We start from the raw sequence: 16786 nt of genomic DNA on the forward strand, positions 1-16786 counted from the left end.
TATGTCTTGCAGGAAAAAATATCTAATTTACAGCAGCCCATTTTGAACTTCCTTCCCTAAGTTGATCAGTGATCAGCCAACATTTGTTGTTGCTACTTTCTGCTTTACTGGTTCTACTTGGGTGTACTTGCGAGCATCCAATTGCTTTTCAATTCTTTATTCAAGTGTCTATTTTTCATGTGAGTCCCAATGGTGTGCTGGTAGGCTCATCAACAGTAACGCCCAGACTTATAGCACACACACAAGTTAAATTCTGATTTCTAGTCCCATCTAGCCCCACCCAATCCTTTCCTTGTCCTAGAACATATTATGGTAAATTGTTGCAACTTGACTCTGCCCCAGCTGGGATCAGCCACTTCATTGTGGAATAGCAATTTAACTTTGGACAGTCAACTATAAAGAACTGTTTTGTACTTTTATCAATTAATTCATTGAAGAAAATTATTTAAGCCTTTTAACAGCAAAGCAAATCAACATCTTGCATGTTTTTAAGAATGGTCTTGCATTTCCATAGCTGAGAACTGTTGCAGTTAACTGATCATGAGACTCACCAAGCTAAACCTCAGCATGTGCACAGATGTGATATCAGGAGCCACAAATGATGCCTGCTGAGAATGTGCCTTTTAAATCTGCATTAATCTGAAATTTGCTGGAGCCCTGATTGTTTTCAGAAATTACCAGAGACTCTGCGTCAAAAAATAGAGAGTTCAGTAGCCCCAGATTTGGTTTTGTATTCTATAGCAATGAAGCTGGAGTTTAGATTTTTTTTTACTGCTGGCAGTGCAGCTACTGTTGTGTCTAGAATTTCCATGCCTATGCTTGTAACTATGACTACCAAAACCTAACACTATAATTGGCTGTTGGCGGCTGACTTAAAATCTGGCCAGTTATAGTAGGTTGTTCATAATTTATATCATTTACTCTCTCAGGAGAATAGAACTCTTAAGTTATTGACTTACCAGTGAAGTGACATGATTGCTGTTTTTGTCAGTTTTGTATGCCTCTGCCAAGCTAGATTGGCTATGTAACTGATGATTAATCTAAATTCATTTGTTGACGTTACATTTTTTTTCTTAGGTTCTGATATTGATGCTGCCACTGCTATGATGTTGCTGAATTCTTCTCCAGAACAAAGACTTCCTCAGTGTAAGCCGCCTTTTATTTCAGTTTTCTTTATTGCTAGGTTGGGTTAATATGCCTGTAGTATCTGTTTCTGGGGTCAGATTGAGGACAATTATTTGAAAATTTGACTGGTTTATCACTACAAAATAAACCAAGGCATCTATTTCAAAAGGGGCTCTTTTCCTTGAACCAAAATCATTTGCCCTCCAACTCTGAAGCTATCAACTCCAAAAAAGTTTACAATATCCAACCTTGTCCACTGGGTACTGCTGACTAGTCCTAGATTTGGTTACCCAAAGAGGGGTTTTGCATATTACTGTCAATATCAGAACCAAGCAAAAGAAAACTTGTATGGATGCAGATAACACAGGCAAGTATATTACATGTAAATATTCAGTTAAACAAACAGCACCGTTTAGTAATTAAGAAAGTAAAGTGCTCAAAGATTAAGATATTTTACATTTGGTCTCATTTTACTAAGAAATGCATAAAAAGATGAAATGCACATGCGTTCAGGAATTTTGAGAAATAACAAAGCCAGCATCTTCTTTCTGGCCTTGTACATCTGTTTAGATTGCATCCTAGTTAATAAGTTATCAGTGAAGGTCTACAAATGTTTTTATAACTGTGATTTCAAAAGAATCAGCAGCCCAAGTGCTAGATGTTCAGGTGCAAGCCTAGACAGTGACTATTGCCCTCATTAGTCTTAAAATAACTGGTGGAAGGATTGGAGCGCAGTTGAGAATTTTTTGTGTTGAGGGTTGGGAGTTCAGAACTCAGTGCCCAACAACGTGGTTTCTGCATCTACCATGATCACATTTAAAAATTCTTAGTACATGCCACATAATCTGCAGAAGTGTGCGCAGGAATTCAAATTTGCCATTTTTTTTTTGAAGGGGTACAAATGTACATCTCTAATTTTATGGCAAAATATGTATTTTTTTCCCCCTGGATGATCATAGAGGAGAGGGTGCCTTCTAGTACCCAACCCCACCTCACACATGAGGATTCCAGTTTCTAGAGATTGAAGATTACCTTAAGAAGTTTGACAAACTAAGAACCAACAAAGAAATGAGGTATCAATGGCTTATTTTCTGGTATTATCTTGCAGTATTAAAGATTGGAAAATGTTAAATATAGGCAGTAAGGACAGTTATGTCACTTTTGTTATGTTAACTTGTAATCCAGTTTTCCATGCAATAAATCCAGTAAGTTTGCCCCATCACGCTCTTAAAATATTTTTATTAAAAATTAAAGGAAAAGGCATTATTCAACTTATTATGTAAAACCAAATTGTTCCTTTCCTATCAGCTTCAGTAAGTAATGATCAAATCTTTTCTCTTTTATTTTGACAGGTAATTCTTCTCAGCAACACAGTCCAGTGCTAAGCAGAAAACGTAGCCACAAACGTGCATTTTCAAAGCTTGCCCCTCTTACAATGAAAATGCCTGAAACCACACACAGAACAAGGTAAAGCAATGTTTAGTTTACTTTTGCACAGTGGCTGATTTCAATAATTGGGTGTGAGCATGGTAGGTATTTATCTTGCTTTGAAAAAATTCAGAGTAAAGTCACCAATGAGAAACAGTCATACCAAGCAAGGAGTTCTTGGATCTCGGTGTTAGGCTGGGGGTATTTGGATGAGCTCAGCCAGGCCCACAGCAGCTATACACAACCTAGGTATTTACATGGAGGAGTACAATCAGTTAGGTAGGCTGCAAATTATACCCTATTTAAGAAAGTGAATTGCTTCATAGACTAATTTAGAAATTAGGTTATAGCATGTCTTTGAATTTATTCCAAAGTTAATTTTTGGTAAGGATATTATTAAGGTGTTTTTAACTTCATGGTTTACAAGTTTTGGTCAAAATACTGGCAGATTGTTGGGCAAAGTAATTTATATGTTAACCATGCATCCTCCTTTCTCTCCCACAAAGATTAAAAAAGAGCATCAGAAATTTAGGAGCAAAAATGGGATTCTGGGTTATATATCTGTATCCATTTTTCAATAATCTATATATTTGCCCTTCAGAAACACTAAATGTAAGAACATGAGCAATAAGAAGCAGGAGACCACAGACCATAAGACATAGGAGCAAAATTAGGCCATTCATTCCTTCAAGTCTGCTTCACCATTCGATCATGGCTGATTTATTTTTCCGTCTCAACCCCATTCTCCTGCCTTCTCCCCGTAACCTTTGACGCCCTTACCAATCAAGAATCTAACCTCCACTTCAAACCTCCACTTCCAGCGCCTCCTTCCCAGGGCACCAATGCTCAAGACGAGAGGGCATGGCTTTAAGGTTATGGGTGGGAGGTTCAGGGGAGATGTCAGGGGGAGGTTTTTCACCCAGAGAGTGGTTGGTGCATGGAATGCACTACCTGGGGTGGTGGTGGAGGCAGATACATTGGACAGGTTCAAGAGTTTGTTGGATAGGCACATGGAGGATGTGAGATAGGGGGATATGCGGGAGGAAAGGGTTAGATAGTGTGAGGGTGGTTTGATGGACAGCACAACATGGTGGGCCGAAGGGCCTGTTTTGTGCTGTATGGTTCTATACCCAATGACTTGGCCTCCACAGCCGCCTGTAGCAATGAATTCCATTGTGAAGTGATACATTTTGAAAGGTTGAATTTGAAGGCAGAATACAAGGTTAATGGCAGGAGTCTTAGCAGTGTGGAGGAACAGAGGGATCTTGGGGTCCACGTCCATAGATCCCTCAAGGTTGCCGCGCAGGTTGATAGGGTAGTTAAGAAGGCATATGGTGTCTTGGCCTTCATTAGTCAGGGTATTGAGTTCAAGAGCCGCCAGGTAATGTTGCAGCTGTATAAAACTCTGGTTAGACCACACTTGGTGTATTGTGTTCAGTTCTGGTTGCCTCATTATAGGAAGGATGTGGAAGCTTTAGAGAGGGTGCAGAGGAGATTTACCAGGATGTTGCCTGGATTGGAGAGCATGTCTAATGAGGATAGGTTGAGTGAGCTAGGGCTTTTCTCTTTGGAATGAAGGAGTATGAGAGGTGACTTGATCAAGATGTACAAGATGATAAGAGGCATAGATAGAGTGGAGAGTCAGAGACTTTTTTCCCCCAGGGTAAAAATGGCTCACACGAGGGGGCATAATTTTAAGGTGATTGAAGGAAGGTATGGGGGGGAAGTCAGAGGCAAGTTTCTTTTCACACAGAGTGGTGGGTGCGTGGAATGCACTGCCAGCAGAAGTAATGGAGGCTGATTCATTAGGGACATTTAAGAAACTCTTAGACAGCCACATGAATGATAGAAAAATGGAGGGCTATGTGGGAGGGAAGGGTTAGATACATCTTAGAACAGGATAAAATGTCGGCACAACATTGTGGGCTGAAGGGCCTGTACTGTGCAGTAATGTTCTATGTTCTAGAACCATCAAACGTGCCTCATACGTTAACCCTTTCATTCCCGGGACATTCTGGTAAACTTCCTCTGGACCCTCTCCAATGCCAGCACATTAAGGAAGGATATGGGGCCCAAATCTGCTCACAAATACTCCAAGTGTGGTCTGACCAACCCCTGAAAAAGCCTCAGCATTACATCCTTGCTTTTATATTCTAGTCGTCTTAAAATGAATAGCAACATTGCATTTGCCTTCCTTACAACTGACTCAACCTGCAAGTTAACCTTTAGGGAATCCTGCACTAAAACTCCCAAGTTCCTTTGCACCTCCAATTTCTAAATTCACTCCCTGTTTAGAAAATAGTCTACGCCTTTATTCCTTGTACTAAAGTGCATGTCCATACACTTCCCTACGCTGTATTCCATCTGCCACTTCTTTGCCCATTCTCCCAACCTGTCCAAGTCCTCCTGCAGACTCCCTGCTTCCTTAATACTACCTGCCCCTCCACCTATCTTTGTATCGTCCACAAACTTGGCCACAAAGCCCCCAATTCCATCATCCAGCTCATTAACATGTAACATGAAAAGTAGCGGACCCAACACCGACCCCTGCGGAACACCACTAGTCACCGGTCAACCAACCAGAAAAGGCCCCTTTTATTCCCACTCTTTGCCTTCTGTCAGTCAGCCAATCTTCTATCCATGCTAGTACCTTTCCTGTAATACCATGGGCTCCTATCTTGTTTAGCAGCCTCGTGCGGCACCTTGTCAAAGGCCTTCTGAAAATCCAATAAGCAAAATCCACTGACTCTCCTTTATCTATCCTGCCTGTTACTTCCTCAAAGAATTCCAGCGGATTTAGAACATAGAACATTACAGCATAGTACAGGCCCTTTGGCCCAGGATGTGCTGACCTTTTAACCTACTCCAAGATCAATTTAACCATCCCCTCCAACATATCCCTCCATTTTTCTATCATCCATGTGCCTATCTGAGAGTCTCTTAAATGTCCCTAATGTATCTGCCTCTACCAGCACCCTACCAGCACCCCTGGCAGCATGTTCCACGCACCCACCACTCTGTTTAAAAAAAAAATGCCTCTGATATCCCCCTTGTACTTGACTCCAATCACCTTAAAATTATGCCCCCTTGTGTTAGCCATTTCTGCCCTGGGAAAGTCTTTGGCTGTCCACTCAATCTATACCTCTTATCTTGTACACCTCTATCAGGTTACCTCTCGTTCTCCTTCACTCCAGCGAGAAAAGCCCTAGCTCGCTCAACCTATCCTCATAAGACATGTTCTCTAATCCAGGTAGCATCCTTGGTAAATCTCCTTTGCACCCTTTCTAAAGCTTCCACGTCCCTGCTATATAGTGACGTGACCAGAACTGAACAAAATACTCCGAGTGGGGTCTAACCAGGGTTCTATCAAGCTGCAACATTACCTGGCGGCTCTTGAACTCAATCCCCCAACTAATGAAGGCCAACATGCCATACACCTTCTTAACAACTTGAGCAGTAATCTTAAGGGATCTATGGATGTGGATCCCAAGATCCCTCTGTTCCTCCACACTGCTAAGAATCCCACTATTAACCCTGTATTCTGCCTTCAAATTCAACCTTCCAAAGTGAATCACTTCACACTTTTCCAATTGAACTCCATCTGCCACTTCTCAGCCCAGCTTTGCATCCTATCAATGTCCCGTTGTAGCCCTCGACAACCTTCTACACTATCCTGTCAGGCAAGATCTCCCCCTAACGAAAACATGCTGACTTTGGCCTATTTTATCATGAGTTTCCAAGTACCCCAAAACCTCGTCCTTAATAATGACCACATGAAGGAGGCCACATGGTCCCTTATGCTTGCTCTGCCATTCAATCAGATCATGGATGATCCACTGAAGTACCATTTTCTTCCCTATCCCTATATAACTTGATTCCTTTCTTATCAATCGTCCACCTAAAATGCCAATTATTTTTTTTAAAAAAAAGAGGAAATATTTCCTCCTCTGAAATTGCATTGATTGTTATACAGATAATCCTTGGGTTTACTCCTAGTAAAGTATTCCAGAAAGAGTTTAAGGTTACTTATGTGCCTTTTTGAAAATCAGCGACACTCTTTGAAATTTTATTTTTATGCATTTTAGAGAGAATGTGGAAATTTCTCCGTTACAGAAAGCTGGCAAAAGTCTATCTGGCTTACCAATTATCAACAATGATCCAAAGGAAGATCACAATTACAGTGCAAATGGAACAGTCTCTCTTCGCAGTGAATCAAGGTCTAGTGTCTCATCCTTCTCCTCAGTGGAGGAAGTTTATGAATTTATTCCAAAAGCTAGCCGTCAGGGAAGTGATGGAAGTGAGGGTTTCCATAGTGATGAAGAGTCTGAAGCGGATGATTGTGAGAATGAGTCAAATGACTTGCTAGGTGCCAGTGCCTCTAATGTGTTGCATTCAGCTGGAAATAGCTGCAGAACAATGCAGCATGAAGTTGATGAAGAACTGAAGGAAGCTGCTGGTTCACTTTTGCATCTTGCTGGACTCTTTAGTCAGTAAACCAGGAAAAAACAGACAAGAAAAACATTGTGCAAAATAGCTGGTCTCCTTTCTTGTCTCCCATTGTGCGTCAATGTGGCAATATTCTTCAATGAAATCCTTCTCAAATGGAAGATAAAAGCCATACAAAGACAGAAGTGTTTGTCCTTCTGCGTAAACTGCCATATGTTTGCACCTTTTCTGAAAACAAGCAGCTCTCTTTAGAGTTGTATCAATTCTTTAAATGTGGACTCCTAAAGCACCTATTGATTGCTGCAAGTCCACAGCACATGCAGTGAATCAGTCTGCATGTCACAATAGGTGTTTAAACTTTCATTGGTTAAAACTGCAACCGAGTGCAAATTGAGATTTTTTTTAGGAAAAATTTGAATAGGGTTGAAAAGGGGTGGTGGGGCTTTGCAATACTTTAGACATCTTGGAGATTGTAAACAGTATTTTCTAAAACTAGCATGTTGGTAAAGACACTTAAAAAGTTACCATCTCTTTTTTTTTCCTTTTTCAAATATGCTTCTCTTGGTTCCTAGTGAACACAGAATTGTTGCCAGTGGCACATCACAGCTAAGTAACCCTCGATTGGAAACAAACCTCTCTAAGGTGCTGGCTTCACTGACATGAGCAACCATCATTAATCACCATTCTTTATGCATAGATTAACTCAACTAGTCATATGACTGTGTGGGATATCACAGCAAAGTTCATTTCCTATAAACATAGATTACTGTACACATTTTCCAACGTGCAATGCTTTGTGTTGGAAAGTGGTTAATTTTTCCCCCATGTACAGCAACTTATGATATCTCTTAGCTGCTGCCCAGGCTGCAATTGAATGAATTCATGAAGATTGTGATGTCGCTGCACTTTACAATGGAACAAAGTTGAGATTGCTATGCAGTTTATTATAATTTTTTTAAAAATGTCATCACTTGTAGTCATGCTTCCATGATCTTATTAGACTGTGTTGGCTATTTGCAGAAATTATTACTGGGAGAAGATTGGCTGTATATTTTAAATTGTTCAAACGAAAATCTCAGTTGGATATGTTAAACTGGAAATGCACACCTGCAAGTCATATGATAGCACAGCCCAGTAGTGACTGTATTGAAAAACATTACTGTATGGGTCATATCAAAGAGGATTAGAATGCCTTTACTAGTAAGCAAGCAGTACCTCTTAACGTGGTGTGTAATTTAGAATTAAAATCAGCATGTAAAACAAAAGCAACATACTACCAATTTTTACATTTTAAAAAATTATTTTAAAAAGTTGAGGTACATTCTACTGAATCCTAAAATTCTAATGCTTATGGTAATGATTTATGACCTCTAAATCCACTGACCAGAGTAGGATTTTGTAATTCATGCAAATGTACTTATTAATTTTGCTTCTTAATTATGTTCTTCTTTGAAAATGTTATTTCTTCTACACCACACCATTACAGATACAGAGTTGGCCAGCTGTAAGATATTAACCTTTACTAATACCCGAAATAGTGTGAAATAAGCAGAATTAATCCCTTACTGGAGTTTTTCATCTTCACCACAATAGGAAACCACCAATGAAAAATAATTTTGCTACAAAGCATTTATACTATATTGGGACTGTACTATTTTGTGCAAATTTTAACGTATCCTTTATTTGGATTGTTGATCATGTCTCAAGTTATGCAACCCTATATGGTGTTATTTGAATTTTTTTTAATGTGCGCAATATTCAATCAGTCCTACTAAATGGCAAAGGCAGAACTTTTTTGTGGTTGTATGTTATTGGGATTGTTGAACCAGGAACTGCTGATAGACTGCTAATCCACCTTTGCTGGAAGCTCACTTCGCAATGTACATTAGGAGACTTTTATAGTGATCCATTCTTGTAAAATTTTTAGTGTTATGCATTGTTAATGTGCTATTGCTGAAGCAGGATCTTTGGAAAAATATAACAGTAATGTAAATCCATACTTTTTGATATGTTTGATCATTATGGGCAGTACTAAATCCAAGCGTGAGGGGTTAAATTTTACCTACAGGCTATCAGGGAACAAATGGGTGAATGAAGGGGAAAGAAGTGAATAATTAAATTGTAGCCTGCTTCAACATACTGTTCAGTCAGAATCCTATCTGCATTTGCACAGTGAACTCCAACTGTTTCAGTGAGGAACACAGCAAGTTGAAGACCTCGTAAACCTGTGCTTACCTATGTCAACTTGGGTTTGAGTAGGGAATGTACTGCAACTTCCTAATCTTGAGATTCAGATCAATAGCTGTCAGGTGGAATGAGAGACCTTTCAAGATAAGGTCATAGTCTTTCCTTTGTGAAGTAAAGAGCAGTAGGAATTATTGTATGAAACATGTTGGTTTTGTTGCCCTATACTCCATTCCCCAACTTTCCCAGAGCCTGTTTGCCCTGATTTGCCCTTTGATGATAAGCCTACAATTACTGCCTACACTGGCATTTTGCTGAATGAAGCTCTATTTTATCTGCCAAATAGCTTCTACTTTTGCCCATTTCAGATTGGCAACCAAGAAGCACCAAGCAGATGAGGTATAAGAGCTTTTTTTGAAACACAGCATTGAAATTTGAGCCTGTGAGTGTATTTTGCAATTTTTTTGCAAAATTGAATGGGAATCAAAATTGATATTAAAGGGACATTTTATATCCACATTATAAAATCTCTCTGGTTGCACATACAAATTAATATTTTAAAAAGAGAATACAAAATGCCAGAAGCAATCAGCAAATCAGATAGCATTTGTAGGCAATCACCAGAAGTAAATAGTTAATTTTGCTTCTCTCTCCAGAAATGCCAGTTGACCTGCTGAGTATTTCTATAATTTTTTGTTTTATTTCAGATTAAAATTCCAGCATGTGCATCTTTTAATGAGTTAACAGTTCAAACCATTCACCTTCCATCAGCACTTCTGATGAAAGGTCATAGACCTGAAACACTAACTAAGTGGATTTCTTTACAAATGTTGCCTGACATACTGAGTATTTCCAGCATTTTCTGTTTATATGTTGAATTTCCAACAGCCACAGAATTTTCTCTCTCCACACGAGGTGTTTGCTGCCATTGCTTTTTTGTTATCAGTTAATGTTCTTAGGCCATCACATCAGGTCTCTCTCTCTTAGGAGGAATTACATTGAAATTGATACACACGGAAAGCTTTTCTGAAGTTGCAGCATTTAGTCTTGGATGCTTGTGATTCAAATGTGTACTTAATGGTCTGTTTTATGTAATCGTCCTTTATTGGACCATTTATTTTCTCCTTTATTTTTTCCATACTATTTTCTGATCCTGTGTATTTTGGAGTTCTGAAGAGTGATGCTTTTTGGGAAAGAGGTAATGAAGGTAGTATAAATATGATTTTAAAAAAGTTTTTTCATTTAAAAGAGCAAAGGGCAACTGCCACAAAATTAATCTGCTTTCTTTTGGTCTTGTAGGAATATATAATTTATAGTACAGAGAAAAAGTTATTTGCCAATACTGAAGAATATTATAAATTTCTAAATATTTTTTCTCATTTTGGAAAAAAACATATTCAATATTCAAGCTGAAAGTTTTTCCAGTGATTTCCATATGGGTATAAGGTTCTGAAATCCTCTCAGGCCAGTAAAAAATACACTGTGTTCCTTGGCAAAGGTGATGGCTTCATGTTGCATTGTATGAACTATTACACCATGTATTCAGGGTGCTCAGCAATTGACAATTCCTGTTGGTAAATTGGTATATCTTAATTGTTCACCAGTTTTCACAAAGAAATCCATAGGGAGGCAAATTATATGTGTGAAAAATTCATCTTTTGGTTCATAGGGCTAAGCATGAGCAAGAGTAGCAGCCTCAGGTTACATACTCCCCTGCATATTCAGTCCCTTTTGTGGAATACAGCTAATTACTGATATTCTCTCGTGTGTTTAGTGCTGTGACCAATGACTTTTCTCCTACAGATAATGCTATAGGATATGTCCATTATACTATTTATTACATAATGGCGTATTTTGCATGCAAACCAACACAACTTTAAAGTCTGCTGGAATGTCTGCTTGATTTTTATTTCCATATTTTTCCTCTGCCAAATTGAGGTCTCCAACAACTTTTGCCACAGATCAGAGGCTAAGTGGCGTAACAGCTTTCATGTCCCATATGATGGAGGGAAAAGAGGGTAGAGCAATTTTTTAAAGTTCTTAATGTTGTTGAGATTACACAGTGGATATTTTGCACTAGTTGGTATCATAGTCTTAAAACATTCCACCCGGCTATTACAGGTTGAATAGGCCCATGCAAATACACAGGCTGACAATTTAGAATGTGACCATGTAGCTACATTGTTCATTAATTTATTTTCTCATAAGAAAATTGTAACATGTATACTATCACATTTTCTCTGTATAGCTTTTACTATGTAAACATTATTTAATTAAATATTTTGCTGAATTCTCCATTTCCCCAGCATCCTAAAATATCCATTTATTAACAAGAAACTATATTTGAAGGACTATTATTTTCACATTTTTTCCATTTCTTCTGTATATGGCTCAATACACTTTTTAAAAGGAAAATAAATAATTATCAGTTTAAATTTACTTTCATTATATGGGTTAGTGAGTATTTTCCCTAAGCTTCTAAATGTATTTAAAAACAAAAAAACAAAAATTTGGAATACTCAGCAGGTTAGGCAGCTGCAGAGAAACAAGAGTTATAGTTTCAAGTCAATAACCTTTCAGTAGAACTAGGTAAAGTTAGAAATGAAATAAATGAAATGGTTTCATTTCAGATTCTTCAAAAACATATGTGGCACTGTAATCCAGTACAATGAATTACACCAGCACAGCTCCCCTACAGTCTTCCCCTTTTTTCTCAACTGTTGGCAGTGGTTTAGTGTCGATACAAATAAACATTACATATGCACCATTTCTTAATCAGCTGGTTTCTTGATGCACCATCGTCCTGTGAGTGCCTCCTTGCCAAAGAAGAGAAATATTTTTATTTTCTTTTGGTTGTTTATGGAATGCACATGGAGTGGACCTTACGAAAAATCTTGAATGCATTTTGTTGCCAAGGTTTGGACTATGCTGAAATTGAATTGGTTAACTGAATACAAGTTTTCACCATATGTTTATTTGGTGGGGAATCTACTTACAGCTTGTTTGGCAATACACAACTATGTATATAATTGCTATTGCACACCAAAATGTGGCTTCATGCATGAATTTTCTTAACATCATCCTAACTATTTTTCCCCTACTGCATTCTTCAATGTACAGTAGTTATACAGAGCTACAAAATAAATACTGTTCATAAATAAAATATTAAATCAAGAATTACAGATCAAAGTGGCTGTCAGTTCAACAACGTTAAAGATGATGTTTGTTTACATGTGCCTTTGTTACCCGCTGAACAATTTGAAATCTTCTAAACAAGCTATTTATCAATTAAAAAGAACTATTATTTGATTGTTGTCTCGATGTTTACTTTCTATAAGTGTTTATTGGCAAGATTTGTTACGTTTCCTTCTCTGAATGGGACTTCATACATTGTACAACACTGGCTAGCTATCCTTCGTACTTTGTCCAGGCATACATTCATGTCTGAAGAAAGATAATTTAACAGTTGAAATTAAGGCCATCATTTCTGGACCCTGTAGTTACTCTGAACAATGACTTTTCCAACTGCTTCAGAGGAGCAGGAATTTTGCTTGGACAATTCTCTCCCTACCACTCTCCAAAGCCACTGATTACTTGGATACAGTTTCACAGGTATTACTGATGTATTTGATGCTGCCAGCACCTAATGTACACATTGCTGTAGCATAATACACATTAGAACTGGGAAAGTGAATCGTAGCTGATTTCTCTTTCTTCCATAGAACAGGTATGCTGAGGCTAGTGCAGCATTCCTTCTACAATCGCAGCTGAAATCGGTTCATTCAGCACTGACTAGCTGCATGCTGCATTAGAGTTTCATTGAACTAACTAAAGGATGTTACTTACCAGACATTCTCCTCACAGGAACTGGCTACAGTTGCAACAAATTTCAATCATGATCCACTTCAGAACAATGCAAAATATTTAAACTTGATTCTTCCACACTGCAGTGCTATTAGTGCTTTTATACTGCATCACTGGACAGGCAGCATATGGTTCAGATTACAATCTGGTTGGGAATTTACTGAAATACTTGCAATGCAGGGTAGAACTAATTTGTTCCCAAACCAGCATTGTGATTACTCTTGCCCTTTGATGCCATTGTAGCAAATAAATCACTATTCAAATGTCTGCAGTAGGCAAAAAAAATCAGCCACAGAGTGAATATAGCAGCTGTCATGTAAAATAGAGGACTGCCAGAAGTTCTTTCCTGATCCCAAATGTGTATTGTTTAATTGCCTGTGAGGACAAAGGTGATTCTCTCTTACTTTAAATGAGTTGATTTAAAAAAAACTTTTCATTACTTCTCCCTTCTTTTGCAAAAGGTGGCAGTTCAAACTGGTGTGTACTTCTGTGTGGATCAGCAGCAAGTGTCACTGCTCTTTGAGGAGCTGATATCAAGTTTGAGACTTGATAGAAATAGCTACAATAACTACAACACGAGACTCTGGACACTAATCGGGTAGGATCCATAGCTTTCACGCAGTCTCTTTCCAACCCAACTATTCTAGCTTGAGCTAGGTGCAAGGTTATTAAATATGGAGCTTGCGTTTTCCACTCTGAAATGATTCAGAGTTTTAAATTTTCCACCCAAGTTTCTCAAAATTAAAACTCATTCCCCATTAAAGTGGGAAGCAATGTCTGGGATGTGTTTCCAAGCATTGACTGCTTGAGTGTGTTTGTTATGCTGTATGAGATTTGTTCTACACCTGTTTTGATGTTTTGAAGTAGAGAAAACCCCTTTTAATATTTTGCCAATGAAACAAATGCAATGGGACAATATTAGTACATTTTGGATTCTGTGATTTCAGTGAACAAAATCTGCAAAGTTGATGTTTACAGGAGTATCTTATTGCCATAGCTGTTTATATGAAAGAAGTTGCCTTTGTTAGACATTGATATTTTATTCATCAAGCTGATTTTGGCTTTTGGCTTGAGCTGACATTGTGTGAGTTATATCTTATTCTATTTTGTTGAATATTGCATGTAGTAAAACCTGAATGGTGCTCGGGTAGCTGTAGGATAATGAAACACTTTTAAGCTAAAGTAGCAGTGAAATGGATTAAGAACTTGAAATTCAGTGAGATAACAAAGCAATTATATGGATGTAAAATGTTGCTTTTCCAATACTTCCTGTTCTTATACTTCTTAACTGAAAATACCTGCTTAACATTTAATATGCCAACATAACTGGTTTGTTTCTTTCATAAAACAGCAAATATTGCTTTTAGCATAATGGGGGGTAGGGAAAGATATGTGTGACTTCCTGTGTTAGAAGATTTGTGCTGATTGCCTCGTGCCTACAATGTAATTTTTTAACCAAAACATTTTGCCAATCTGATTCTTGAAAAGGTTGTTGGAATCTGTTTAAAAAATTGTTTAATTATACCATACAAAACATGTATGTTACCCTATGTTATAGATGTTTATTTTCACCAAAGATACACAAATTGCATACATATGAAATTACTTAATAAACCTTTTTTTGTTTGCAAGTTTCTGGCTATATTCCTGTATTCCTAAATTTCTTCATATGAAATATCTATTTTGTATTTAATTACATCGGCACTAGCCCATTACTATGGATCTGTTTCAAGACCTGCTGTTGAACCACTGTGATCTATTGCTGTGATCTCTGTGACAGTGACTTCCTCAAATTCTGGTCCAATATTACATGGACACTTTTGCATATGTTGTGTTGCAGCTCAAGATTTTTTTAAGTTTTCACACCCACAAATGGAGGTTTTCTTTTCCCCTGATCTTGAAAGCCTTCTGAATCAGCCGTGCATCACTCATGAAGGGGAAGAGGCTGGAGAGCCACTCCCACATCTCACTCCAATAACACTAAACCTGAAGAGAGAGAGAAAGAGTGTGTGTGTGTGTGTGTGTAGGTTATGAATTTCCATTATGTCAAATTTTACATCTTTTCTGGTTTGAGATGTATACTCTACAGCAAGAGCTCAAAATATTTTCACCCATCAAAGTAACAAGGCAACAACTTAGTTCTTGAATGTTCAGACCAAATAAAATTCTAGAATCTCTGACTTCCTGACAAAATGTAAATAAACCACAGTGGGGACCTTCTGGGACTCTGGGGAGAGGAGAAAATAAGATCAGATAATTATCTATAAATTTCCTGACTATCTTTCTTTAGCCATTAATATTTTTATATTTATTGATATGCTTGGCTATCTTCAGTAAAGTGGTATGACCAGCTTAAAAATTACTTTGTTTCTTAATTTTAAGCTAAACTTTAATATTGATTAATCCTTGATTTTGCACACTAATCTACAGATGGGCAACGTGGCTAGACACTAGTTCTGATGAAAGATCTTTGACTTGAAATGTTAACTGTTTCTCCACAGATTCTGTTTCACTTGCTGTATTCCAGTAATTCCTGATTTTTCAGATTTCCAGCATCTGCAATATTTTGCTTCTGAATATAAACACGGGACTGAATGACTTCTTGCGCTATGTTATTCTGGAATGAAAGTGAAGGATATCAGTACTGAGGATCCCTTCTATAATGGAAACTCAGAAACTTCAAAAATCAGATTGGTACAAGTTGGGTTAGCAATTAAAATTCACAAAATATGCAAAAAGTAACCCTGCAAAAGAGCTTCCGATTCTGGTTCTTACAGAGACATACAAGGGAAGAATAATAAAATAGCTCAAGAAAAATTTGTTGATCATAAAAATTATGAGACTGTATGCTTTAATTTTAGTGTTCTATTTTAATTAATTGAATCCTAGTTTACCCTACCTTGGGAATTTTGGTAGGTATCTATTACGGAAGTGTCCCATTGCCCTACCTTGGGAATTTTGGCTGGATCTATTACGGAAGTGTCCCATTGCCCTGCTTTGTTCAAGTTTACTTCCACTGGAGCAGCTCTCAACCCATGCTAACCCACCTCCTCTCAATATTTGATCTTCACCCTAATTCTTCCTTCAGAATGTCAAAAGGCAGGTCTGCTGACCTGCCACTCCTATCAAGCAGCTTCCCCAGATTCTTTCCATCTAATAAACAACTAGCCTGTCAATCTTGCTGATTGTCTGATGAGAAATCTCCAGAGAAAAAAATAAACAGTTGAGATTAATTTCTGTGAGATATCCAGGAAACCTACGCGTACAGGATTTCCATCTGCAGATCTACCCCCCCCCCCCCCCCCCCCCGACTTCTTACTCCCTTGGCCCTGAATGAATTTTGGCAACAATCAGTTTAACCTTTACTATTGCTGGCACTTCAAATTACCTGCATCATTAAACCTGAACCTTCCTAGTCCACACAACCATATAGAACAGTCACAATTGCAATTAGGGTGCCATCCAGTGTTCATCCTTGTGATAGAATGACTGAACCTTCTTGTGAAGTAAGAATGAACCTCCAGTTAAATAGCACCTTTCAGAGTATCAAGACACTTCACAGCCAATGAAATAATTTTCTTTTTCAAGTATGCTTGCAGATCTGTAGGCAAATATACCAGATCATGGTATGCACAACATGTTCTCAATAACAATGAGATAGATGACTGAGTGATTTGTTTAAGTTGTAATTATTCAAGGGTAGATGTTGGTAAAGTCCTCTATTCTTCTTGCAATGGTG

The 16786-nt window shown here is 38.0% G+C and overlaps 1 protein-coding gene across 7 annotated transcripts in view; it reads left to right on the top strand.

Annotated features, from left to right (window-relative positions):
- Positions 1–14640, top strand: part of LOC127568570 (forkhead box protein N2-like) — a 51662-nt gene extending 37022 nt beyond the window's left edge. For all 7 annotated transcript variants that reach the window (XM_052012477.1, XM_052012478.1, XM_052012481.1 and 4 more), the window contains 3 exons: positions 1078–1146; positions 2478–2592; positions 6639–14640. In XM_052012477.1, coding sequence (XP_051868437.1) covers positions 1078–1146; positions 2478–2592; positions 6639–7047 — 593 coding nt within the window. In that variant the 3' untranslated portion in view covers positions 7048–14640. The remainder of the gene's footprint in view (positions 1–1077; positions 1147–2477; positions 2593–6638) is intronic.
- Positions 14641–16786: the final 2146 nt, after the last annotated feature.

The sequence above is a fragment of the Pristis pectinata genome, chromosome 3, assembly GCF_009764475.1.
Source record: "Pristis pectinata isolate sPriPec2 chromosome 3, sPriPec2.1.pri, whole genome shotgun sequence".
NCBI classification, from domain to species: domain Eukaryota; kingdom Metazoa; phylum Chordata; class Chondrichthyes; order Rhinopristiformes; family Pristidae; genus Pristis; species Pristis pectinata.